General features: G+C 51.1%; 1 protein-coding gene across 2 annotated transcripts; it reads right to left on the reverse strand.

Moving 5' to 3' along the window:
• Positions 1 to 565: 565 nt before the first annotated feature.
• XRCC1 (X-ray repair cross complementing 1) lies at positions 566 to 26,577 on the reverse strand. Of its 2 annotated transcripts, XM_015070769.3 has the most exons (17): positions 26,347 to 26,576; positions 25,904 to 25,996; positions 16,491 to 16,601; positions 6,584 to 6,742; positions 5,637 to 5,711; positions 5,437 to 5,542; positions 5,109 to 5,218; positions 4,922 to 5,033; positions 4,474 to 4,732; positions 4,054 to 4,170; positions 3,399 to 3,492; positions 3,132 to 3,264; positions 2,776 to 2,830; positions 2,544 to 2,683; positions 1,350 to 1,440; positions 887 to 962; positions 566 to 781 (listed from the first exon to the last, which is right to left on the reverse strand). In XM_015070769.3, the coding sequence occupies exons 1-17, from the start codon at positions 26,395 to 26,397 to the stop codon at positions 668 to 670; spliced, it is 1,896 nt and encodes a 631-aa protein (XP_014926255.2). In that variant the 5' UTR covers positions 26,398 to 26,576; the 3' UTR covers positions 566 to 667. The 2 variants fall into 2 exon arrangements, with proteins under 2 accessions (XP_014926255.2, XP_026893506.1); XM_027037705.2 differs by lacking the exon at positions 16,491 to 16,601 and having other exon boundaries at positions 26,347 to 26,577.
• Positions 26,578 to 26,627: the final 50 nt, after the last annotated feature.

Here is a 26,627-nt window from a genome sequence, read left to right on the forward strand (position 1 = left end):
CATGGTCTCTGCCCAGAACACCATCCCAGCTTCTGCCCAGATTCTCTAACACACTCTCAGTTCCCAACTTAAATGTGGTGCAGGCTTGAAGGGGGTCCAGGATTTGGGTGGGTTGATTAAAATGCCCCTTCCCCTATTTTACTTCCCAAATGAGGTAATGTAAAACATCCTGGTGACAGGTATACGGCCACTTCTGAAAGCCCTGAGAAAGGGAGATGTCCCTGGCCCAGGGAGGCTGAGACGGACTTCAAGAGAAAGGCATACCTCATGAGCACCCAGGCCTCCAGCCCAGGGCCCACGAGGGACAAACAAAGACCCAGGAATGGGCTCAGAGGTTCAGAACTTCAATTCCCTGCCACCATAGGGGTAAACGGCCAGGGAGAAGTAACAAAGAGCTTCTTCCCGACCAACCCCCTGATGGAGAGCTACTCGTTCTCTCCAGGACCCCAGGACAGGAGTCTCAAGGTGGCCGGAGACACCTGGCCCTCAGAGGGAAGGAGAAACCAAACATAAGACAGAAAGCTGGGAGCCTCTGGGAGACTTCCAAGTAAGACAGACGGCCAGCTGTTCCAAACAGGTCACCTTTATTAAGCTCATCTTGTGTGTGTGCGCACATGGGTGTGTGTGCGCCTGAGTACACGCGTGCACACACACGCAGGCTCATACTTTAGGCCTGGGGCACCACCCCATAAAGCTGGTGGGGAAGCAACTTCTGCTTCTCGTTGCAACTGTAGATCCATCGGGGGCGGACAAACACCAAGGAGGGGTTGTCCATCAGGGCCTGCAGGGTGGAGTGGGGTGCACATGGGAACATGTGAGTGAGGAGGGGACGGAGGGGACACAAGGGCGGGTTGGGTGGCCCTTTGCCTGCCCTGCTGGAACACACCTCCTCAAAACTGGGGTCCCACTCCTGTGCTGTGATCACAAACTGGACCCGGTCGCTCATATAGTCCTCAAGTTCCCTGGCGAGAGAAGGAGAGAAGCAGAGGATTGGTGTCCCCTCTCTGGACATCTTAGCCCCCAACTGTTGTCCAAGGCCGTCCTCCCTCCCTCCTCACCTACATCTCCCAAGGGCTACCTGGGCACCCCCTTCCGTTCTCCCATGTGCCAACCTTGCCACAGCGCTAAAACCGAGGCCTCCCACTGTTGCTAATCCTTTCAGAAGGCAGGTCGGGGGAGCCTCATTTTAGAGAAGGGGATGGGAGGGGAAGCTATCTATCCAGGGATGCCCAGCAGAGCGAGCAGGGCCTGTGCCCACCCTGCAGCCCTTCACCTCCTCCACGGGCCCGATCACTTTCCTTCCCACAACCCCTCCTCCCTACCCTCGCCCCCACCCCCTGGAGACTGACCCATTGAAGGCTGTGACGTATCGGCTGAGCTTCCGCCGCTCGTCCCCAGGGAACTCCCCGTACAGGAAGAAGTGTTTGCCCTGGAAGAAGTCTGCAGGGGAGATGGTGGGAGAGCCAAGTGTGAGGCCACTGGAGTTTCAAAGCACCAGCCAGGAGCCGCAGAACACTTGGAGGCAGGACTGGAAGGCCAGTGTAGTGGATGGAGAGGGGTGTTTGTGAACACCCTGGCAGAGATGTCGCTCACAGACGGTTCCCAGTTGGGCAGTCCCATCAGAACCTTTCTGGAGCTTTTTTTTTTTCTTTAATGGTGAAAGACGAATTACTATTACTGCAACGTGTTTCTGGAGCTTTTTTTTTTTCTTTAATGGTGAAAGACGAATTACTATTACTGCAATGTGTTTCTTACATGAGGTAAATCCCAGATGGGCAGGTGGCACTTAGCTAGCTCCGTGCGGTTAAAAGCTTTGTAGCCTGTCACTTCTTCACCTTGGCTGCCTCGCCCCTTTTCAGCCAGTGCCTTCTCTGGCTCTGACCTTCTGGATGCCTCTTTCCTTTGTTCCATTTTAGTAGGACTTTCCAGACCATCAATTTGCTGATGCCACTTCTGGGGCCATGGAAGATCAAAGCACTTATGTGCCCATCACCCACAAGGAACCGGGTGGAAACGGCCTCTTCCAGTGGCCACCGACCCTCACCTCTGTTCAGACGCTGGCTGCCCATCTTCTCCCTCCATTCTCTACTGGCCGAGGCTCTGACCCTTGCCCCCTAGCTTGCGCCCCCTGCATTCATGTTGGGTGACAAACAGCAATGCCAACACCACCCGGGTCCCAACAGAGATCGGCGCCCACATCGTCTGTGTGCCTGGGTGACATCCCACACCAACAGAACCGAACCCGGGGGGGCAGGTGAGGGAGGTGCCGTTCGCACTTGGGTGGAAAGCCCTGGGCTATGATGGAGGTGGTCACAGCAGGAAGTCAGGAGGGGGAACCGAGAGAGAAGTCATGGGAGGATGCCAAGCAGAAGGGAACAGGCCCAAGGCAACAAGAAGGTAGCAGAGGCAGGAACTGCGGGGGAAGGAGGTGGGGGGGGCAAGTCACAAGTCACGAGGAGCAGGGGGAGCAGCAGCGATCCCAGGGCTGGCGGAGAAGTGAGAAAGACCAATCCCACTTCGGGAGGCAGGGAGGGATTTCCTACCTGGGAGCTCCGGAACTGGCAGGTCGGGAGACTCTGGGGGACCCTCATTGTCTGTGTTCTCATCTGTGGATCCTGCATACGGGTCCTCGCCATTCTCCCCCTGGTCAGGGGGCTGCTTTTGCTCTCTCTGCTCGGCCACCCTGAGAGAGCCAACAGGGGTGGGGGAAGAGCGTGCAGATCAGATCCCCTCCACCCGAGCCTGGGGCCACCCTGACCCCCAGCCCTGCCTTACCTTCTCAGCTCATCCTCAGTATCCCCAGAATCTTCTGCCCCATTGCCCAGTTCTTCTGCAGGTGGAAGCTTAGTCAATGCAAGGCACGTGCTTGGTAATCCTCCCTTCCAGTCTTTTGCCCAAACACAGATGCAGGCATGCCAACCCCCAAGCTCAAGGGCCCTCCAGATCCAGTTACCTGGGACCCTCTGCCTCCTCTCCCCCAGATCCACTGTCTGGGATCCAGCCCCACCTTCCTTAGATATAGGAATCTGGGTTTCCAGCTTTATTCTCCTTCAGACCCAGGAGTCCAGGCCCCCAGCCCCTTCTCCTCCCTAGACCCAGGAGTCCAGGGCCCTCCCCTCTCAGGCTCTGACCTGACTGTTCCCCCTCAGTGTCAGCATCTTCCCGAGGCCCTGGTGAGGCTGGTTTGGTCTCTTCTGGGGTTGTGGGTCTCTGGGGTGAGCTGGGTCCTGCTGCCTGAGGGGGCTTGGTTTTGGTCTGAGGGCGCTGAGGAGGGAGGGGACAGCACGGGCGTGAGCGTGTGTTCTCACAGAAGGCAGGAGTGGAGAGTCTGGGGTACCACCACAGACCCACGTCCTCCTCCCACCGCACCTCCCCCACCAAGACAGGGGGCATAGGACCTTTTGGGGGAGCTTGGGGGCTTCATCCCCGCTGCTGCCGCTGTGAGAGCCCCCTTCATCCTCACTGCTGGAGCTTGGCCCTGCCATGAGGTACCTAGGGGAGGAATCAGGCCTCAGATAAACAGCACATCCTGTCTTGCGGAGGGGTGCTCAGGAAGCCACGGGGACTGGCATTTGTGAAGCACTCAGGATGCTTCACCTTCCACCTTTGGAAGGGCCCCGCTGAACCTGTTTCAAAGACCTTGAGGCCACATTCACGGTTCCTTACGTGGCTGACACTCCAGGAAAGGGGATCCCCTAGCTGGACCCTAACAGCTCCTGCTCACGCGGCATTTCCTACGTGCCAGGCACAAGAGCCTTTCGAATGCTGTTTCTCCAGCCTGCCATGCCTCTCATGCTCCCGAAGCAGACTTCACGGAGCCCTCGGGGACGCCAGGCGAGTCCTCTCTCCTCCGCAGCCTCGCAGCCCCCGCCCCTCCTCTCAGAAGCCTGCTGACGCTGGGCGAGCCCACCCTGTGTTCTCCACGTACAGAGGCCCCAGTCTGATTTCCTTCCAGATCCCCAGCTCTGCCCGGCACGGGCCACGGGATGCGGGGCAGGAATGGCGTGTGCGCGCACATGCGTGTATGTAGCCATGAATCCAGCGAGGCCTCACCTCCGGGAGGGCAGCCGCCGCCGCATTCGGTGACAGTCCAGCACCCACTCTTTCCGCACGATGCGGCCTCCGAGGCCTAGGACCTGGCTGTACTTGGGGGTGTTGGCAAAGGCACAGCTGGTGGGGGAAGAAGGAAGGTGCAGTCAGCCAGGTGTGGTCTGAGGGGCAAACGGGAAAGAGGGTCGAGGACAGAGGGGAAGAAAGACATGACATGAATAAAAGAGAAAGAGAAGGCCATGAGAGAAACAGAAAAAGACATTAGGAGACCAAGGGACAGATGTAGGAATCAGAAAAGAGGCAGAAGATACAGAGAACTGAAGAGACACAGGCAGAGACGGGCAGACAGGAAGAAACAGAAAGTAAGATGGAGGAGACAGAGGGGTGGCGGGGAGCACGGCGGGGAGGAGGGCGCCGGCCTACATGAGGTGGGTGCTGTCTGGAGTCCAGTCTGGCCGATACTTGGCCCCCAGCTCCAGGGCCTTGTCCCGGAGCTCTGAGCGGAAGGGGTTCTGGAAGCCACTCAGCACCACCACCACACCTTGAAGGATCTTCCCCAGCTCCTGCGGGCCAGCTCGAGGCCCCCTGGGCTCCGTGGCTTCTCGGGTCTTCCCTGGCACTGTGCCTCGTGCTGAAGCAGGGACTGGGGTGCTGCTGGCTGGGGTACGGGTGGGAGCTGGCACTGGGGAAGCCAAAGAGTAGATTCACTTAGTACTGCTGGGACTAAACCCCGGCCCCTCCTCCCGCAGACCCAGGAGTCTAGGGCGCCCAGCCCCTCCTCCCACAGACCCCAGGATTCCAGGCCCCCAGCCCTCCTCTCCCAGGAGGCAGGAACACAGGCCCCTGTGACAACAAGGAATCCAGGGCTCACATTTGGGTCTCTTGAGGGCAGGTGGTGAGGGCTGGGCTGATGCTTTGCCGGGCATCTTCCTTTCTTCTTGGTTCAAATCCAATTTTCTCTTCCCTTTGGGGGACTCCTGAGGCTGAGGGGTTGGGATGAGTCGAGGCCTGTGGCTTCTCCCCTCCTTCTCCACCCCACCAGGGTCTGATAATCTCACCTTGGAGGCGCCGCCCACTGCCCTGGAGACTGGAGAGGCCGAAGAGGCGGCACTAGAGGCCTGCAGCGTAGCAGCTGCGTAGCTGGGTCCTGCTGGGTCGGTGGCTGTGGCTACAGAGGGAGAAAGTGGATCCAGGGTGAGGGGGCTGGGCCCTAAGACCCTTCACCCCCTACCCATGGGGCAGAACGTTGTTCTCGTAACGCGGTAGTGATCCAGGCCCCCAGCCCCCTCCTCCCTCAGACCTGGGAGCCTCTAGCCTCCTCCTCCCTCAGACCCAAGTCCAGGTTCCAACCCTGGACTCAATGGGGACTCACGTTTCCACACTCACCGGGGGATGTCTTATTGATCCGGCTGAAGAAGAGGGCCCCGGGTCTCAGGGAGTTAGCACCCTCATCCTCCTCCTTCACGCGGAACTGGCCAAGCTTGGTCACCTTCTAAGGTCTCACAAGGTCAGTACGGTGAGTGGCTGTTGGCAGGTGGGGTGAAGAGGTAGGGAGAGGGCTCCGGGAGGTGGTGGGCAGAGCTTACCTGGGGTGAGGCCTCCACCTCCTCTTTGTCTGGGGGGCTGTGAAACCGTACAAAACTCAGGCCATAGGGGGAGTCCTGGGAAAGGCGGGTGGGAGTCAAGAAGTGCGGCCAAGGCAGAGCCCCTTGGGGAAACCCCCTTCTGGCTCTTTCCCTCCTATGGACACACACGTCTAGGGAGGTGCCCAGAGGACAATGGCGACAATACAGCATCAAGCTGGCGGTGAGCCCTAACTCTGGGCCAGGTGCGGCGACAAGCCCTTTACGTGCATCAGCTCCGTCAGCCTCAAAGCGAGTGACAAAGGCTGCCGGTGTCCAAGCGAATCCTCTCCCACATGCTCAAATTCCTGACTACAGAATGGGAGGGAGCACTGTGCACCGCTTCGGGAGCACAGAACTGCTCCAGGCTCTTTCCCGCTCTACCTGCTAGGGGAGCCTGGATGACCGGCCAGACACTCCCAAAGACAGGTCCATGGGTAAGAAGTCTACCTCTACTGTGTGGTGTCATGATATACTTGAGTCTCTTGGGTAGCACAGCTTAGCATCCCTAACCCACAGCAACCCTATTAGGATCAGGAAACTGAGGCCAGAAGGTTAAGTCACTTGCCTAAGGTCACACAGCTAAGAAGTGGTGGGCCCAGCGTCAGACCCCGGATCCCCTGATGGTAACTATTAGACTACTCCTCTAACAAGTCAGCAGCCCCCCTTCTCCTCCCCTGAGGTCCTGCAGTCCGCCTTTCTCAGACATCCTCTAGGAAATGAAGCCTCACCTGTGAGAAGGATCGCAAACCCACTTCAGAAACCTCCGGGACCCAGCCGCCTCATAATCCCCCAGGGAGACCAGATGCCCCGTCCTCCCAGCTCAGTCCTCTGGGATTCAGTGTTGGCCCCTCGCCCCTCTCCTTGCCCAGGACCGAGGACCCTGCACCCTCAGCTCCCACCCCAGGTACCTTGCTGTAGGGCTGGCTGCAAACGATTTTGACGCGGTCCCAGCGCTTCTCAGCTGCTGCCCGGACCAACTTGTCGGGCCCAAAAATGCGAACGCGGTTGGGGTTTGAGCCACTGCGGCTCTCAGAAGGGGACATGAAAGACGAAGTGACCAGCAGGACCTGGAAGAAGGAACATCGAAGGAGAACTAGGGATGGCTGATTTCAATGACACCTCCTAGTGGCTGGAAAAAGAACAGGGGCTCAAGTCGGGGCTAGGGAGGCCAGATCCAGCCTGCACCTCAACGTCTGTCCCCTCCCTTGCTTCTGGGCCTCCAGTCACTTCCTCCCTGACACAGGCTCCAGTGAGAGCCCTCCACTGCCAAGTCTGAATGAACCTCCTCTGAATTCTTTCACGGAGTCTTCTATATCCGGCCACAGAGCCAGCTACACCACCTAAGGAACCCCCAGCACAGAATAATCACAACGACTGGCCTAATATTCAAACACCTTTTGGAAATGCACGGCTGAGTCAATGGAAAGGCAGAGGAATGATCAGCGGCCAGAAATGAGAGAGAAGTGAGGCGCCTGGATGGCTCTGTCAGCTAAGCGTTCAACCCTTGATTTTGGCGCAGGTCACCATCTCACAGTTTGTGGGATCCAGCCCCGCGTCTGGCTCTGTGCTAACAGTGTGGAGCCTACTTGGGGTGTTCTCTCTCTCTCTCTGTCTCTCTCTGTCTCTCTCTGCCTTTCCCCTGCTCGGGCTCTCGCTCTCTAAACAAGCAAGCAAACAAACAAACATTTAAAAAAAGGAGAGAGCAGAATCCAATGGGGTAGGGGAGTCATTAAGCGATTCGCTCGGGGGACATTTCTGCTTCTCCTGCTGCTCCTTCTAGGGCACTGCCAACAGGGGGAGCTAGAGAGAGAGAGAGGCTGAGAGGCAAGAGGAGGGACGTGGGTGCAGGGACGAGCTCCCTCCTTCTAGCAGCTCCCGTGAGTGTCACCCCTCGCGTACTCCTGCTTCTGCAGCTGCCCCTCCCCAGGGCAGCAGATGAATCTGGTTTCAGCTTCTTAACACCTGCAGAACCGGCATCCCGCAGCCCCTCCCAGGGCTTCCAGCGCCCGCCCCTCAGGGTCCGAGTTTCAGCTCTGAGGAACCCCACTTCGAAGCTTCCAAGCGTCTAAGTTTCAGTAATTCCAACCTTGTCCTTCCGGTCCCCCAGCCCTAGGGGAGGTAGCTGCTCCCTGCATTACCTCACCACACCTTACTCTTCCTGCCTCTCTGGTCCAATACCTAGTTGCTAATTCTTTATGTTAAATTCTCTGTTAAAATAACTGGTGACTCTCAGTCTCTTGGCAGGACCCTGACTGATACGGCGGGTGGCATTGAGTGCTGACTCTGGGTGCCAGGGAATTTAATTTTTTTTTTAATGTTTATTTATTTGGGGAGAGAGTGAGCAAGAGCGGGAAGGGGCAGAGACAGAGGGAGAGAATCCCAAGCAGGCTCCTCACCGTCAGTGCAGAGCCCGACGCGGGGCTCGGCTCCACGAACCGTGAGATCACGATCTGAGCTGAAATCCAAAGTCCGACACTCAACTGAGCTACCCGGGCGCCCTGTGAATTTAATGTTAATGGGTGGCAGGGGCAGACAGGGGACAGAGGACAAAGCCTGGGCTCCAAGCCAGGAAGAAGAGCAGCTCAGAGGCTACCACCACCAAATCACACAGAGCTGAGTCACCTTGAAGGGCAATACCCTCCATGAACAAATTAGGGGAAAATGTGCCTTGTGGAGTGACTCAGTGGGAGGCCTTAGTTCTGGAGGACAGCAGAGAAAAGATGAACAGTTTCTCTGGAGGATTCCTAAGCACAAGTCTGTGCTCTTGAGCATTTGGAGTAAAAGATTCGTATTGGCTATCTGCATGGAAAAACCCAAGCTGAAGGCTCTGAGTGGTCCCACGTACACAGACAGGATCACCTGACACCATGGCAAATCCTCTTTGGAGGAATGTACTTCAAACCAGTCCTCAGAGATTTCCCACAGACACCTTCTCAGAGTACAGAAGTTGACAGTTACACACACACACACACACACACACACACACTGCTGTGAGGCACGTGGAAACAAGCAACAGAAACCACAAAGTACAGACTCAGACTCACAAAGGCTGCATACACTGAAATGATCAGACGCACAATATAAACGAAAGTGTATATACATACATTTTTAATTTTTTTAAGTTTATTTATTTTGAGAGAGACAGAGACAAGTGCGAGTTGGGGAGGGGCAGAGAGGGAGAGAGAGAATCCCAAGCAGGCTCCGTGCTGCCAGCACAGAGCCGGACATGGGGTTTGAACTCATGAGATTGTGAGATCATGACCTGAGCCGAAACCAAGAGTCAGACGCTTAACCAACCGAGCCACGCAGGCGCCACAAAGAAAATATATTTAATAGTTTAAAGAAACAAAGGGAGCTCCATCATGACAGCATGATGAAGGGACAAAAGAGAATCAAACGGTCCAGGCAGTTTTGAAAAAGAGTGGGAGAGCTGTGTGCCCAACACTAAGGGGTGAACCAGGATTGGTGCAAGCAATCCAATTCCCTCTGCCAATGGCTGCTTGGGGACGGGCACATGACCCAGTCGGCCAATGGGATGGTAAGAGGAAGGGTGCCGGGGGCTGCTAGGAGAGATCTTTCCTCAACACGGAGAAACAGGACGGAAGAGAGCCACTGAATTTCTGCCATTCTACTTCCTCCACTTCCTGCTTTGGGTGCTACTACGTGATGGATGGAGCAGCAGCAATCATTTTGTAATCCCGCAGGCAAGTCCAAAAGAAACAACAGATGCCAACCGAGCCCCCTCCACCTCCGACTGCCATATCAACTGTGGGTCTGCCTAATGCTGTACTCCCCTCCTCAGGAAACGATAAATTTTCTTACACAGTGATCCAATTTGAGGTGGGTATATTCTGTTTTACTTAGTGTCTTCTCATGGACATGCCGTGAGATTTGTGAAATCAGAAAACAAAGCCTTTCGCTGAGGAAAGCATGGAATCTATCGGTCTCTTTGTGCTCAGCTCTGATTATGAAAAGGAAACAACAAAGACAAGGCCGGTTATACAGAAGGAAAGCCATCTCCCTGGCCTTGACTTGTTTGGCAAAGGGCCCGATTATGAGCCGACAGGGGAGCTGAATTTACCATTGAGTAACTACGGTGAAGGGGCAAGGTAGACTGTGGTGGGCAGCTGTGGTCCGCACTTGGAGGTTCCTTTCCTCAATACAGGCTCCTCCCATTCACTGTAAGGAGAAAACAACTCTAGCTGTCCAGACTGTTTTATTATCCAACACTGTGTTTGAGGCTCTGGGGTTAAACCTTTATTCTCTAGACTGTTTTAACCTCGAAAGCTTATGTATTTCCCTTGGAGAATTTGGAGAGGGAAGAAAAGAACATATTGATTTTGTAGAAAGTGGTATTGGTTATGACAGTCGGGGCCTTACGCCTGATTTGGACAGGCGACACCAAAGTGGACTAGCCCTGCTCTGCCCTTGAATTTCCTTTTCTTCCTTGACTCTTCCAGCCCTACTTGGTCTCTGGGTGGAAGCCAAACATCACAAGTCCTGGAGTCTTTAATTCAGTCCTGGTTAGGAGTTACTCTTGGGCATAGGCATTTTCAGACTTTGAAAAGATAAAGCCCCGAGTAGCCATTTCATCTTGCTAGACAGAGGGCGAATAATAGACATTCACCTACACAGATACGATAGAATTTTAGCTAAAAACACACTTCCTCAGTTGTCATCGTTATAAATAGAATGTTGATCCAAATCTCTATGCCAAGAAGAACAGAGAACTTTTCTTAATAGTTCCAAGGACTGCTGACTTTGTTAAAACAGTTACCAAGTGGGGGTTTTAGACTGGGTGACTCTAGTGATGAGGGAGCCTCTGTGAATAAGCCCAAACCTAAGCCAGAGTCAGAAAATTAAATGCATACACAACGAATCATAAACAGCGGACTCAATTTCTCAAGTCTGAGAGAATGAACTTCAAGAACAACTATTCTAACAGCTACCAAGTAACTAGATTTTTCCAAACGAGGCAATCGTTTAAAGCTATAGCCAGTTAAGTCATTTCTTTGGTTTGCTTTGGCATCTTCTCTACAAAAACCTCTGCTTGGGGTGCCCGGGTGGCTCAGTCGGTAAAGCGTCCGACTTTGGCTCAGGTCATGATCTCGTGGTCTGTGAGTTCGAGCCCCGTGTCAGGCTCTGTGCTGACAGCTCAGAGCCCGGAGCCTGCTTCGGATTCTGTGTCTCCCTCTCGCTCTGCCCGTCCCCTGCTTGCTCTCTGTCTCTCAAAAATAAATAAACATTTAAAAACAAAGTTGTGGCAGCAGGAGCTAGCTTAATTATAAACAACAACAACAAAAAACTCTGCCCTAGCCTGCCCACACAGCACTCCTAATCATTTTCAGTTTGGGCCCCCGATTTGCATGGTTTGCTCAAATAAACTGGCCAAAATTCAACGTGCTTCAGTTTACCTTTTTACAACTTAATATAACCTTGAGAACGAGAATGTTTGCTAAAGGACACCCTCGTTTGTGAAAATATACCTCACAGATCAGAAAAAGCGCTTGATTAAAGTCCACACATGTTCACGAAAAAGCTCTCATGAAAGCAGGTCTGGAAAAGAACGTCCTCAACTTGACAATGGACGTGGGTAAGCCAAATCTCCAGCGGACATCGTATTTCGTGGTAAAGACTCAACACTTTCCCTGTACGATCAGGGGCAACACAAGGATGTGTGCCCTCACCAGCTCTATTTGACATTGTACTAGAGATACTAGCCAGCGTGAGAAAGTGAGAAAAAGGAAAAACAAAAGCGCAAATGTTAGAAAGCTATCTTTATTCACATACAGTGTCACTATCTTTGTTAAAAAAAAAAAAAAAATATCCCCAGGGATCTACACAAATTCCATAGGATTCTCCTACAAGAATTAGTAACTCAATTTAGCAAGGTCACAAGATACAAGGTCGATACACAAATATCAACTGTGTTGTTATTGTACTATCAACAACTGGGAAATGACATTGTTTTAAGAAATATAATTCAGAGGCGCCTGGGTGGCTCAGTCGGTTGAGCGGCTGACTTCGGCTCAGGTCATGATCTCGCAGCCCGTGAGTTCGAGCCCCGCGTCGGGCTCTGTGCTGACAGCTCAGAGCCTGGAGCCTGTTTCAGATTCTGTGTCTCCCTCTCTCTGACCCTCCCCTGTTCATGCTCTCTCTCTGTCTCAAAAATAAATAAACATTAAAAAAAAAATTTTTTAGAATATAATTCAAACAGCAGCAATAATTAGGCAAGAACCAGTGACAGATGCGAAAACTCGTGACTACACGTTTGTGCAGAAACAAGGTATTTATACAGCCTCAAAGTATTTCCCTAAACGATACTTATTCATTTCCAAAGGGCAAGACAATAATTTCACAGTGGCCAAACCTGGTCCTTAATAAAATAACCCAAGTTAACACCATCAGTGTTAGAGCAGCTCAACAGCGTGTGCTCTGTGATCCGACGCGCTGACAGCGCAACATCCCCTCTGTGGTGTTCGGGCCAAAGCTGTATGACCTAAATTTCGTCATGAGGAAACGTCACACAGTCTGTACAATGAGTGATATTTTACAAAGTCACTGACCTCTACTCTTCCAAAATGTCAACGGCATAAAATACCAAGAAAGTCACAAGAACCGCTCCCAGGGAAACGAAACCAAGCAGACATGACAAATCAATGCAATGCATGATCCTGAATTTTCTTCTGCTATTAAGAACGTTACTGGGATAATGAAGAAAATCTGAAAAAGGTCTGAGATCAGATGGCAGAGGACTAGATCAACATTAATTTCCTACCGTTAATAAATGTAATGAGGTTAAGAGAATATCCCTCTTTTTAGGAAATATCCGCTGTTGTTAACAGAAATAACATGGGCAAATGACTTTCAGTTCAGTAAAAAATACGTACATATGTGTTAACATTTGAGAAATCGGAGTGAAGATTATAGGGGAATCCTTTGTACTACTTTTGTAAGTTTTCTATAAGTCAGAAATAAACTTACTGACAAGCTGGTTTAATAATGTACATGGAAATAAATGTTAAAGATCTAGAATAATCAAGGGACTCTTGAAAACCAAAGTTGGAAGTCCAACACAATCTGATTTCAATATTTATCTTGAAGACAGTGGGGTACTGGCCTAAAGATAAACATACATATCAATGAAACAGAATAGAGAGTACAGAAATAAACCTACATATCTATGATCAATTAATTTTCAATAAAAGAGCCAAAACAATTCAGTAGGAAAAGAAAAATCCTTTTTTTTTTAAAGATTTTACTTTATTTATTTATTGGAGTTCATTTATTTTGAGAGACCCAGAGGGTGAAAGAGGGAGGCAGAAGCAGAGAGAGGGAGAGACAGAATCCCAAGCAGGTTCCATGCTGTCAGTGCAGAGCCCGATGTGGGGCTCAGACTCCAAATGGTGAGATCGTGACCTGAGCCGAGATCAAAAGTCCAAGGCTTAACTGACTAAACCACCCAGATGCCCCTAAAGATTTTATTTCTAAGTAATCTCTACACCCAACGGGGGGCTCAAACTCACAACTGAGATCAAGAGTCACATGCTCCACTGACAGAGTCAGCCAGGTGCCCCAGGAAAATCTTTTTTTTTTTTTCTCCTTTCTTTAGAGTTAAAGCAGCAAAGTTTTTTGTTTTTGTTTTTGTTTTTTTTAGCAAAAAGTGACAGTACACTCCAGAGACAGAGGAATGGGCTGACCCAAGGATGGGTGCCTGGAAAATCTTTTTTTTTTTAGTATTTTCAACAAACATAAAAGAAAAAAAAAAAAATGGAAAAAAGGACCTTGTCCTCTACTTCATACAATATAAAAAAATTCATTTGAGATGGATCAGAGATCTAAATGTAAAATCTAGGGAGCCCTGGCTGGCTTAATCGGTTAAGCATCCAACTCTTGACTTTGGCTCACGGTTCATGAGTTCGAGCCCTGCATCAGGCTCTGCACTATGAGTGCACTCATAGTGCAGAGCCTGCCTGGGATTCTGTCTCTCCCTTTCTCTCTGCCCCTTCCCCTCTAGCTCTTTATCTCTCTCTCTCTCTCAAAATAAAACAAATAAATAAACGTAAAATCTAAAATTATAAAGCTTCTAGAAAAAAAAAACACGGAAGATGCCAGTAGGCAGAATAACAGCACCCCAAAGAGGGCCATGTGCTAATCTCTGGCACCTGTGAATATGGCAAAAGGGACTCTGCAGATGTGATTAAGTACCTTGAGATGGTGAGATAAGCCTGGGTTATCCAGGTGGGCCCAGTGTCTTCACAAGGGTCTTTATAAGAAAGGGCGAGGGGCACCTGGGTGGCTCAGGGGGTTAAGCACCCAACGTCAGTTCGTGGGTTTGAACCCCACGTCAGGCTCTATGTTAACAGCTCAGAGCCTGGAGCCTGCTTCAGATTCTGTGTCTCCCTCTCTCTGCCCCTCCCTGTTTGTGTTCTCTCTCCCTCTCTCAAAAATAAATAAATAAACGTTAAAAAAAAAAAAATTTAAAAAAATAAATAAAGGGCAAGGCCGGAGAGTCAGAGTCAAAGTGAGGATGGAAACATATTACAGTATTGTGGTTGCTACCTTTGAAGATGGAAGGGGCCACAGGCCAAGAAACAGATATGCATGTGGCTTCTAGAAGCTGTAGTAGGTAAGGAAATGGATTCTCCCCTAGAGCCTTCAGAAGGAGCCATCCTGCTAACACCAAGAGTTCAGTCCCCTGAACCTGATTTTGGACTTCTGACGCCTAGAACTGTGAGACAGTAAGTCTGTGTTACAGTTTTAAGCCACCGAGTTTGTGGTCATTTGTTGTAGCAGCAATGAGAAATTAATACAGGGACTATCATCATTACTTTGGGACAGGTGAATGTTTTTTATAGGACACAAAAGGCACTATGCAGTAAAAAAAAAAAAAGAAAAAAGAACAAAAAACCTTGATCGACTGGACTTCATCAGCTTCTGCTCATCAAAAGGCACTGTTAGATAATGATCATGATGAGCACTGAGTGATGTATAGAATTGCTGAATCATTACACTGCACACCTGAAACCAATATTAAACTGTATGTTAATTATGCTTCAATACAAGAAATTTAAAGATAATGAGAAGGGGGGAGTCTGCAACATACGTATCTGAAAAAAAAAGACGGAAAAAAATAAACAAACCCATCACTAACATCCATGACAGAAAGACAGCCCAATAAAAAACAAGAAAAAGACTTGAATGGACACTAAACAGAATAAGATAAATGAAGGGCTAAAAAGTACACGAAGGGTTATATGATGTCATTACTTGCCAGGAAAATACAGATTAAATCCATATTAAAATACCACCACCTGCCATATGAATGGCTGAAATTTAACAAATTAAAAACTCTGGCAACATCAATATAGGTGAGGATGTGGAGGAACCAGAACTCTCTCATCTACTGCTGAAGGGAATATAAAATGGTACAACCACTTTGGAAAACTGTCGATATCTAAGAAGGTTAAAACCTACATCTACCCTAAGACCATGCAATCCCACTCTTGGGTATTTACCCTAAAGAGATCACCATGCAGAGGCTTGTACGAAAACGTTCACGGCAGCTTTATTCATAATAATCAGAAAGTGGCCACAGCCCAGATGCCCATCAACAAGAGAATGGAGGAATAAATCATGGTCTCTGCCTACAGTGAACACTACTTAGCTGACATGCCATAGGGAAGAATCTCAAAAAACGGGACGATGAGTGAAAAAGGCCAGCCACGAGAAAAGAGTATAAACTGTGAAATTCCATTTGTAGGAAATTCTAGGACAGGCAAAGCTAGCCCGTCGTGACAGAGAAGAGACCAGAGGCTGCCTGAGCTGGTGAGGGTGTGGGTTTGGGGAGTGAATGCAAAGGGGTGTGAGGGACCTTCCAGGGCTGTTGCCCTGTGTCCTCATTTGGGGCCAGTTACACAGATGTACACAGCTGTCAAAACACATTGACCTGTACATTAAGATCTGTGCATTTTAGGGGCACCTGGGTGGCTCAGTCGGTTAAGCATCCAACTTCAGCTCAGGTTGTGAACTCACGGTTTGTGAGTTCGAGCCCCGCGTCGGACTCTGTGTGGACAGCTCAGAGCCTGGAGTCCGCTTCTGATTCTGTGTCTCCCTCTCCCTCTGCTCCTCCCTCGCTCATGTGTGCTCTCCTTCTCTCTCTCTCTCTCTCTCTCTCTCTCAAAAATAAACATTAAAAAAAAAAGATCTGTTCATTTTATCGGATGCAAGATATACTTCCATTAAAAACCATTAGTCACTGTAAGAAAAATCCTCACCTTGTAGAAAACTGGTTTGTTTACTTATAATTATAAACTTGCTTTTTCAAGTAGGTTTATTTCTACCCCAAGACATTCTGTGAATTAGCCAGCTGGCTAACTATGATCTCCCCAGCCCAGCGCTAATGAATTCAACCTGTAACAAAAGATCGTGCCAACTCTTAAAATACTTGTAATAGAGCAAAAGGCATTCCTCCTTGTAAACATTTGCGCGTATAAAGTGACTAACAGAGGCATCCCAAACAGCACGGAATCTCAATTTGCCAGGACATCTGTGAGAACCTCTGGGACCAGAGAAAAGCAGTTCTGCTCTCAAGCAGCGACGGCCTCTTAGAACAAACCAGCGCCTCTGGCTGTTCACACCACCCCGATGCGCACTTGGGTGTCTGTGCTGGTGTGCAGTGGATCGCCTGGGTCTGCTCCTCCAGAGGCGGAGGGCAGTGTGACTCATCTCCACCTGGGCGCGGGAGGCGGGGAGCAGTGACGGGGGTGCTTGGGGCAGGGAACAGCGTGGGGCCCATCTCAAGGCCCTGCTTACCTCGTAGTCTTGCTCCCCAGCCCCTCCGGCCGAGCTGCCCACCAGCACCTCCACGAAGGCCGAGCCGTCATTGCCGATGTCCACGCTGTGTATTTGTTCTTCCTTCTCCAGCTGTGGGAGGGGGAGAGCCCGCCGTCAGTGCCTGCTCTGCCACTCACTGTGGCACTTCGGGAGAGGGACGACCCCCTTCTGGGCTCCTTGCAGTGTCAACTCTATGACACCGCGGAGGCCAGGGTGAGTGGGGCCACCGTGTCCCCCGCACGCGGCACAGGGCATGGCCCAGGGTCAGAGTTCAGAAAATATTCACTGAATGAAGGCGTAAGCCCCTATACTTATTCTCCCAACTCCTCCAGACTCTGCCAGATCGGTGTATAACGTGCCACCACGGAGCCCTCCTTGGTAGCACCTGCCAGAGTTACAACGTCATTCGAATAGTCACACACACTGGGCGCCTGGGTGGTTCAGTGGATTAAACATCCGACTCTTGGCTTCGGCTCAGGTCGTGATGTCATGGTTTTGTGAGTTCGAGCCCCACATCGGGCCCTGCGCTGGCAGCGTGGAGCCTGCTTGGGATTCTCTCTCTCCCATTCTCTCTCTGCCCCTCCCCCACTCATGCTCCCTCTCTCTCTCAAACAATTTCTACTTTATTTTTAAAATATTTTTTAATGTTTATCTTTGACAGAGAGAGAGCACGTGTGTGTGTGTGTGTGTGTGTGTGTGTGTGTGTGTGTTCAAGTGGGGGAGGGGCAGAGAGAGGGAGACACAGAATCTGAAGCAGGTTCCAGGCTCCAAGCTGTCAGCACAGAGCCCAACGTGGGGCTCGAACTCACGAACTGCGAGACCATGACCTGGGCCGAAGCCGGACGCTTAACCGACCGAGCCACCCAGGCACCCCTAAAAATTTTTTTTTAATCATGCACACAAATGGCACGTGTGTCACTCTTACCCCCAGTCACACAGGACTCCATGGATGCTCCCTCAGGGTAGGAGCCCAGTGTGGTTTTGCTCACCACTGACTCCTGGGTTTGCATCCCAGCTCTGCCACACACTAGCTATACGACCTTGTCATATAACCAACCTCTTGGAGCCTTGGTTTGCTCATCTGTAAAATGGGGATAATCACCAGACCCAAGGTCATACACATGAAGACTAAGGCCACACTGCACAGCAGGTAGTAGGCGCTCTACCCTTGTCAATCAGGAGGCATTATTAGTCAACACTGGACAATTTAATTATGTGCTGGAAGAAGAAAAGAGCTACCCATAGGAGGGCTTCCTGCAAACGTTCCGCTATTCCCCGCTGACAGGTAAAGCACACAAAGCCATGTGGGGGTGGAAGGCAGTTAGGAACGGCTGAGGCCAGTCTTCTTTCCAGTTTGGGGCTCTTTTATTTGGCTCCTAGAGTGACAAGTTATTAACAACACTCAAAGGTACCTAGGCCACCACCCCCAGGATCGTCTGACGCTCTAGTCGGCTCTATCAGCCCCAGTCAGGAGGTCGCCCAGACTTCACCCACACACTGCTAGAAATAGGGACATCACTACATGGGAGGAAGGAGCCTGGCCTTGGGGGAGGCAAGCCTGGGTGCAAATCCAGCCCTGCCTTTTCTAAGCTGTGCAACCCTGGGTGACGCGCAACCTCTCTGAGCGGCAGTTTCCTTTTGTGGGGGATGGGCGGGCCGTCATAATAACCCTCCTCCTGAAGGGGGCTCAGATGACTCAGAATAACAACCACAGTAACACTGGCAGCAAACATCTAAGTGCTCACGTTGCACCAGACACGTCACGCATGTGTCTGTCTTCTCTCCTCACAACGGCTCTGCCAGGCAGGGGGCTATTATTATCTCCATTTAACACGTGAGCAAACGGAGGCAGGAAGCGGTTACGTAACGCCCCCCAGGTCACACAGCTGGCGAGTGGCAGAGCGGGGCCTGGAGCCCAGGCAGGCTGGCTGGTTGGCGTCCCACACGTGCGCCTCCACCACATCACAGGTGTGTCGGAGAAAGAGGCGGTGCTGAGGGAAGGGGCTTCCCAAGGCTGAGCCAAGCTGGCCTCTTGCCTTTCCAGCTCTGAGTCCTGGGACAGTGTGTGGCGCTGCCCAGGAAGTCCTAGTCTGACTTCTCAGCCTCCTGCCACACCGGGTGGCTCTCCTCCGGCCACGCGGGCCTTCCTTCTGTGCCAAGAAGAGGCCAGCTCCTTCCCACCGCGGGGCCTTTGCACCTGCCATGCCCCCTGCCCAGACCACTCTCCCCTCAAACCTTCCCACGGCTGGCTCTTTCCGTCATTCAGGTCTCTGCTTAGATGTCACCTCTTCAGGCCAACCTAAGTAGGCTGGCCCCTCACCTCCTAACCAGGTGCTATGCTCTACCCCTAACCCTGCTTTATTTTTCTTCAGTATCCCCACTCAATATTATGTACGTAACTACACTTTTTAGTTCCGTTTGTCGCCCATCTGTTTCCCCCCACCAGACTTTTAAGCTCCACGAGGGCAGACACGAGATCTAAGCCACCCCCCACTGTGTCCTGAACACCGAGGACAGGGTCTGGCCCTTCCCAGCTCTGCTTACTTAGTGCTGTGTGAGCCCAGAGCAAATAGTTTCATTTCACCCCTTGTGCCTCAGTTTCCTAACCTGTGAAATGGGGACGGTAGCAACTTCTAACTCAGAGTCGTGTGAAGGTTCCAATGAGGAACACACACAAAGCCCCTTGAACAGTGCCTGCCACAGAGCAAGTGCTCCATAAATATCAGCTGCTACTGTTACCTCGAAACGCGCCTGGTGGACAGATGGACAGATGGACGGGAAGCCCCCACTAACCACCTGCTGAAGGAACAAATGCCCCCTGAATTGTAACTCGGGCTCTGCCCTTCCTGACCAGGTGGCTTTGGTGAGGCATTTGCCTCAGTGTCCCCATCTGTCACAAAGGGGTCATCATGGCCAACACTTTCAGATTCTCACTGCGTGCCAGGGGCTCGGTGTATTAGTCTCCTGCTGCTGCTGTAACAAATTACCACAAACTTACTGGCAGAAAGCAATACCTCTTACAGATCTGGAGGTCAGAAGTCTGAAATTTGGTCTTACGTGGGCTGAAATCCAGGTGTCAGCGGGGCTGCGTTCCTTCCGAAGTTTCTACGGGAGAATCTGTTTCCTTGCCTTATTTCCAGTTTCTAGAAGCCACATGCATCCCTCAGCTTGTGGCCCCTCCTCCACCCTCAAAGCCAGCAACAGCATCACGCCGACCTCTGTTTCTATCTCTACATCTCGTTCTCTGGCTCTCCTGCCCCCCTCTTGCCCTTATAAGGACCCTTGTGATGATATTGGGTCTCCTTGCCCCTCAAATAATCCAAGCCAATCTCACCGTCTCAAGATCCCTAACTTGATCAGATCTATAAAGTCCCCTTTGCCGTGTTCACTGACATATTCACAGGTCCCAGGGATCAGGATGGGAAATCTTTCTGGGGCCATTATTCTGTCTATCACGGCTAGCTAAGCTCTCCCTGGGCCAGCCATCACTCCTCACAGCCACCTTAGAAGGAAGGGTCTGTTACTATCCCAGTCTTACAGATGGGGGAACTAAAGGTCAGAGGTCAAATAAATAGCTCACGTCACATGCAGCTTATGACTAGGAGAGAAATTTGGAACCCACCTGCCTGACTGTAAACCAACACTCCTTCTCAACTCCCCTATTTTAACCCTTGAGGTAAAAACTCAACATCTTTACCTCTCCCACACGACAAAGCACAAGCCCCTATCTATATCCTGAATGAATGATGTTAGTTGCATACATCAACTACCTCTACTTTAAACATGCACACGTACTCCCCCGTATGTCTTCTTCTTTTTCTAAAAATATTTATTTTTGAGAGAGACAGAGCACAAGGGGAAGGGCAGACACACACACACACACAAACCAAAGCAGGCTCCAGGCCCCGAGCTGTCAGTACCGAGCCCCAGATGGGGCTCAAACTCACGAACCTTGAGATCATGATCTGAGCTGAAGTCGGATGCTTAACCGACCGAGCCACCCAGGCGCCCAGTATTTCTTTTTGATAAAGAATTCCAGACCCTAGTGTTTACACGTGGAGACAACCCAAACGTCCATCAATTTCTGAATGGATGTACATTGTAGGGTATGTCCACGTAATGGAACAGTGTTCTTGTAGAAAGACACAGGAGTAATGATGCACGCGACACGGAGGAACCTCAAAAACGTGGTTCAGTGAAAGAAACCGGACACAAAGGCCATAGCATGTGATCCTATTTATGTGAAATGTCCGGAAATCTACAGAGACAAAACGTAGACCAGCGGTTGCTGGGGGCAGCTTGGAGAGAGGGGAACTGGGAGTAAATATGGAACGGTTATGGGGTTTCTTGTGGGCACTAAAAATGTTCTCAATTAATGGCAGTGATGGCAGGACGCTGTCAATATGCCAAAACCACTGAACTGTATACTGGAAATGGTTAAATGGTGAATTTCATGTTACGTGGATTTTATCTCAAAAAAAAAAAAGACTGTTCAGGGTCAGTGGTTAGGAGAAGGGCTTAAGCATTAACTGTCTGTCCTCTGCGGCCAGGTTCATGTGCACCTTTCTCAGGAAGAAGACCTAACTCATGACAGTAAAACAAATGCAGCTGGGAAGGTTCACAGAGTTCCTGAGAGACACTGTGTTAAAAAAGAAAAATGTTCCAGGGCACCTGGGTGGCTCAGCGGGTTGAGCATCTGACTCTTGATTTCAGCTCAGGTCATGATCGCAGGTCATGGGATCAAGCCCCACGTCGGCCTCTGTGTTGAGCACGAGGCCTGCTTAAGATTCTCTCTCTCTCCCTCTGCCCCTCCCTGTTCCCTCGCAAAACAAAACAAAACAAAACAAAACAAAACATCAAACAAACAGGTTCCATGTCCAAGAAAGGTAGTGTTATGCACCATTTAAAGGAATAAGGTAGAGGCACCTGGTGGCTCCGTGGGTTAAGCATCCGACTTTGGCTCAGGTCATGATACCTAGGTTCCTGGGTTCTAGCCCCGTGTCGGGCTCTGTGCTGACAGCTCAGAGCCTGGAGCCTGCTTCAGATTCTGTGTCTCCCTCTTTCTCTGCCCCTTCCCTGCTCATGCTCTGTGTCTCTCTCTCTGTCTCAAAAATAAACATTAAAAAAAAAATTCAAGGAGTAAGGTAGAACTTTGCCCAGTGCCAGCAGGTCTCCAAAATACATTGTCATTTGAAAGAAAGCATGGGGGATAATAGTGTCCATACTAGGCACTTGGTGGAAGAGGTGGATATTAACGTGCTTGTATGTACACAGTGACCCAGGAGGGCCACGTGAGAAACTCCTAACAGTGGTTGCCGGTGGACAGAGTGGGAGGGGGTGGAAGCAAGGAGAGGGAGGTGTAAACCCTTTTGTGCCCTTTAAATTTCGCACTGTATACACATGATACTCATTCAAAAAGTTCAGCTAATAAAAGGGCAATGGACGGGGCCTCCTGGGTGGCTCAGTGGTTAAGCGTCCGACTTCGCCTCAGGTCATGATCTCGCGGTTTGTGAGTACGAGCCCCGGGTCGGGCTCTGTGCTAACAGCTCAGAGCCTGGAGCCTGCTTCGGCTTCTGTGTCTCCCTCTCTCTCTGCCCCTTCCCCACTCACACTTGGGCTGTGTCTCTCAAAAATAAATAAATGAAAAAAATTTTTAAAAGAAATAAAGTCCAAGGGTTATCACCAACCATGGAGCACCATACAGAAATGAGGACGAACCATCCACGGCTACACCCACCCACAGGGATCAAAGTAACAAACAGGATGCTGAGTGACAGCAGCCAGACACAGACGTCTATACTGCGTGCTTCCATCTATGTAAAATCCCAAACCAGGCCACACGAATCTGTGCGGTTCAAAGTCAGGGATGGTGGTTACCCTGTGGGGGGCGGTGACAGGAAGGAGTGCAGGGGGCGATGGGGGGCTGGGCACGTTCTATTACCCATGTGGCGGGGGGGGGGAGCACCTAGGTTGTCATGTGTGAGGGTTCACTGAACCGTGTGCTTTGCTGTACACGTTACACAAATAAAAACCGATTTGAAACACCATGGGGGCCAACTGAGTGGTTGGAAAACCACTGAGCAACAAAATCCAAACGTGTGCCACCCTGTTGTTGAGCATCTCTCTGGTTTTAATGTTTATTTATTTTTGACAGAGAGAGAGAAACAGAGTGTGAGTCGGGGGAGGGGGGGAGAGAGAGGGAGACACAGACTCCAAAGCAGGCTCCAGGCTCTGAGCCGTCAGCACAGAGCCCGACGCGGGGCTCGAACTCGCAAAAACCGTGAGATCATGACCTGAGCGAAGTCTGACACTTAACCGGCGCCCCTGTTGAGCCCCAGGCGCCCCTGTTGAGCATTTCTCTCAAAGAGCGCATGTCAGTGGGGCAGCGGAGCAATCTGGACCTGGTCCCAGCCATCCCCTCCGGCCCAGGAGCGGTTAGCCAAGAAGTTGGAACTCCCCTCCCGGGAGCAAGTTATCCACGGAGCCTCCTTCAGCTGCCGCAAACAAAAAAGGTGTGTGTGGCCATCACGAGCAGAGGGTTGAACCCTGTGTGGCAATATCCAGATGTTGCATCATATTGTTTGGAGGAAAAAAAAACAGGGGAGAAGAACGTGCCATAGATCAGTCTACGGGCTTCGGTGTCCAGAAAGTTCTGCCTTTTTCACTTGCTTGAAAAGACCCAAAGTTACCGTGAATGTGGAGTCGCCCTGCATCCTGGCAGTCGCCGAATGCGGTCAGATTTCCCGAAGTGTCTCTAACGTGGCTTTAATTCTTTAACGTGCTTTAATTCTCAACACGGACACCAGGGTTCTGTAGGAACCGAAGTCCGACTCTGCTCCTCCTCTGCTCAGAGCCCTTCAGTGGCTCCTGTCTCGTCCAGAGTAAAAGCTGAAGTACTTAACGGTGGCTTTCAGGCCTTCGGTGTGTTGGGGGCCCTCCACCCCCACCCCATTAGCTCATGTCCCACCTGCCCCCCCCCACCACCAGGCTAAATCCACTGCACCCACACCAGCCCCCCTGCAGCTCCTCCGGCACGCCAGGCACCAGGCTGCCTCACAGTCTGTGTTTCCTCCCTGGATATTTACAGCTCACTCTGCTCAATGTCACCCTCTCAGGGAGGCCCTCCTGGATCCCTGTTAAAATAGAAACCTCCTGCCACTGCCTCCTCCCCCAGCTGCAGCATTCTCCGTTCCTCTTGATGGGTGAATTTTCTTCCACCATCTGACATGTTAGAAAAGTTAGGTCACTTTTTCTACTAACATGACAGCTCCACAGGACTGACATATTTGTGTCTTGTCCTGTCCCCAGGACCTAAAACAGTGCTTGGCCTACAGGAGGTGCTTCATAAAAAATTACTCAATGAATGAATGAACATAAGAATCCATTCACTCCTGGGGTGCCTGGGTGGCTCAGTCGATTGGGCATCTGACTCTTAATTTCAGCTCGGGTCATGATCTCACAGTTTTGTGAGATTGAGCCCTGTGTCGGGCTCCACACTGCCAGTGGCAGCCCGATGCTGACAGTGCGGAGCCGGCTTGGGATTCTCTCTCGGCCCCTCCCCCGCTCCCTCTCTCTCAAAATAAACTTAAAAAAAAGAATCCATTCACTCCTGAGTCTATAGGTCCTGCCCCTGTGCTGACAACTTCCACACGTCTGTCTCCGGGTTCAGTTCCGATTCCTAAGTGTCTCCTGAGTACCTCCCCTTGGATGTCCCAAAGTCACAGCACACCAGACATTCCACCTACAGGTTCCCAAGCTGCCCCTTCTCTGGGTTTCCCATTTCGGTGACAGCTGCAGTACCTCCCTGTCTTCTGGACCAGAGAATCCTGTGCTTTGCTCTGGCCCCTCCCCACGTCGTGTCTCTTCTGCCTCTGGTCTCTCTGCTCCCACTGCAACTGGGGTATAGACTGGAATGTGATTCTCCTGGGGTCACCTGATCCTCAGAGGGCCCAGCAGAATCGTCACCCAGTAATAAAAACATGAATCCCTCCCTTTACACAAACATCTACATGTTGATGGAGCACTTGTGCAGACATTATGTCACCGAGTTTTCACAATAACCCTGGGCTTAGATCTCATTATTCCCAATGGACAGATGAGAAAAGATGTTCAGAGAAAGGCAAACATTTGCCTGAGGTCACAGAATGAGTAAGAGGGAGAGCTGGGGACTTGAACCCAGATCCCAAGACTAGATCGTGAGCAACCTGTACCTCTCTCAGTTTAAGGCATTGGCTCTAGGCCAGTGGCATAACCTCCCTGGGCCTCAGTTTCCTCATCTGTAAAATGGAGGTAATAACAGACTCTAGGTCATGGGGTTTTTATGGATTCAATGACTTAAGCCATGTGTGGAGTTCAGAACAGTAACTGGCAGTTGTAATGTTGAATAAATATTAGCTCTCATTATTATTATTACTATGTTAGACACTTAGATGTTTCAACTAAAATCAGAAAGTCTTAGAGTCTTACTTTTCCTGGGAAGAGAATCCTCAGCTTCTCTCTAATTCTTAAAAGGGTCTGTGACCCAAAACTCTTTTGGAACCACTGGGCAAGAGAGAGACTGAGAATATGTCCAACACAATCATGAAAGCCTTGCTCCCCAACATCCCTCCCCACCCCTCCATTCAGAAGGAATATGGGCAAAATCAAGAAAGCCAGCGTATGAACACATAGCAAGTGTGACAAGGTGGCTCAGAGTGCCCACTTGGGTTCGAGTCTTAGCAAGCTATTTATTGATGGTGCTAACGGCCCCTGTGAGATCACGCAGGTAAAACACCCAGCCCAGGATCCAGCACAGAGCAGATGCTTCAAACACACTCAGCTCTCTCCTTCCACTAGCCCGTTTAGAATTCTGTCACCACCTGGGGTCAAACCACCCTTTTTCCTCTGAGCCTCCCTCCAACTTCAGAGCCTGGGCTGAAGGTTGGGTGAGAGCACGTACAAAAGCACTCAGAAGAACCTGGCAAGCATTCCAGAAATGGTGCTTAGACCGGCCATTTCACTTCTCCCCTCTCTGTGCTTCAGTTTTCCCATGTCTAAAATGGGGTTGATTGGCTTACATGATCTTCCAGAACACCTTGCAACCTGGAGCCCAAGGACTTCAGAAGGCAAGATACATGAAAACTATTCACTCTGTTCCAGGTGAGGAAACTGAGGCTCAGAAAGCAGAAGCAACCTACCCAGGCCATGCACTGATTCCTATAGCCACCCTAGGCCTAGTCCTTGGACCACCTTTGTTCTCTGCTAAGGGGCACAGCCATCACACTGCCCATTTTCCAGGTAGGGAAGCTGAAGTCCAGAAGGCTTAACCCACTGCCAGTTGACTGAAGAGCAGTGTCTGGACCCTGAGTCTCCAGACTCCTACTAGGAAGGAGACAGGGGGAGGGCAGGATCACCTGGAGCACCACAGAGATGGTCTTCTCGCCTGCCTTGGCTGCCCGCCATTTTCGGTAAGTGTCCGCCTTGAGAAGGTTTTCTGCACAGTGGGTCTGCAGAGAAGAGTAGAAAAAGGAAAGTAAGGGTACAGGGATGAGAGCTCGGTCCCCAGCTCTCCAGAGCCCTCTGCTATCCCCCAGATTTAAAATTCCCCGTTAATCCCACCACACTCTGCTTGAGTCCCGGATAACATTTTCCCTTGGAAGCTCCCCACTTCCTCCTGTCCTCTCCGCAAGTTCCCCCATTCCACACCTCTGCCAGAGTTCCCTTAGAGCCTCCTGGAATTTCCCCTTGACCCGCCGTGGACTTCCGTGAAGTTCCCTTTTACACTCCCAAAGTTCTCGCAGTGCCCCCGCAGGGATTCCCTTACGTCGTCCAGCCTCCCCCCATGTCAGTTCCTCACCGAGTCCTGGCTACTGCAGGACACCACATGGCGGAGACGGATCTCCGGCATGTCAACGTCTTGGGCTTCGCCAGGCGCGAAAGATGAAAGAAGTCCGAGTTTGGGGGGAAGCGAAGAGGGGGCGCTCCCTGCGCGGGCTAAAGTGCGCAAGCGCACAGGGCTCGGGCCTTTCAAACCGCGGCGCGCCGGAGCTCGCGTAAATACTGCGCAAGCCCAGTCGCGCCTCTCGGGAACGAGGCGCTTAGTCCCCTAGCAACCGGCTTTCCTCTAAGCCCCGCCTC

Source organism: Acinonyx jubatus, chromosome E2 (assembly GCF_027475565.1).
Source record: "Acinonyx jubatus isolate Ajub_Pintada_27869175 chromosome E2, VMU_Ajub_asm_v1.0, whole genome shotgun sequence".
Lineage (NCBI taxonomy): Eukaryota > Metazoa > Chordata > Mammalia > Carnivora > Felidae > Acinonyx > Acinonyx jubatus.

What these genes read in the sequence shown, in the direction of transcription:
- XRCC1 (XM_015070769.3), bottom strand. Translation starts at nt 26,397, where the DNA reads ATGCCGGAGATCCGTCTCCGCCATGTGGTGTCCTGCAGTAGCCAGGAC. An exon ending in CACTGAGGGGGAACAGTCAG is followed by an intron (nt 2,831 to 3,131) that starts GTCAGAGCCTGA and finishes TTCCACCTGCAG; the next exon opens with AAGAACTGGGCAATGGGGCA. An exon ending in TACGTCACAGCCTTCAATGG is followed by an intron (nt 963 to 1,349) that starts GTCAGTCTCCAG and finishes TTCTCTCGCCAG; the next exon opens with GGAACTTGAGGACTATATGA.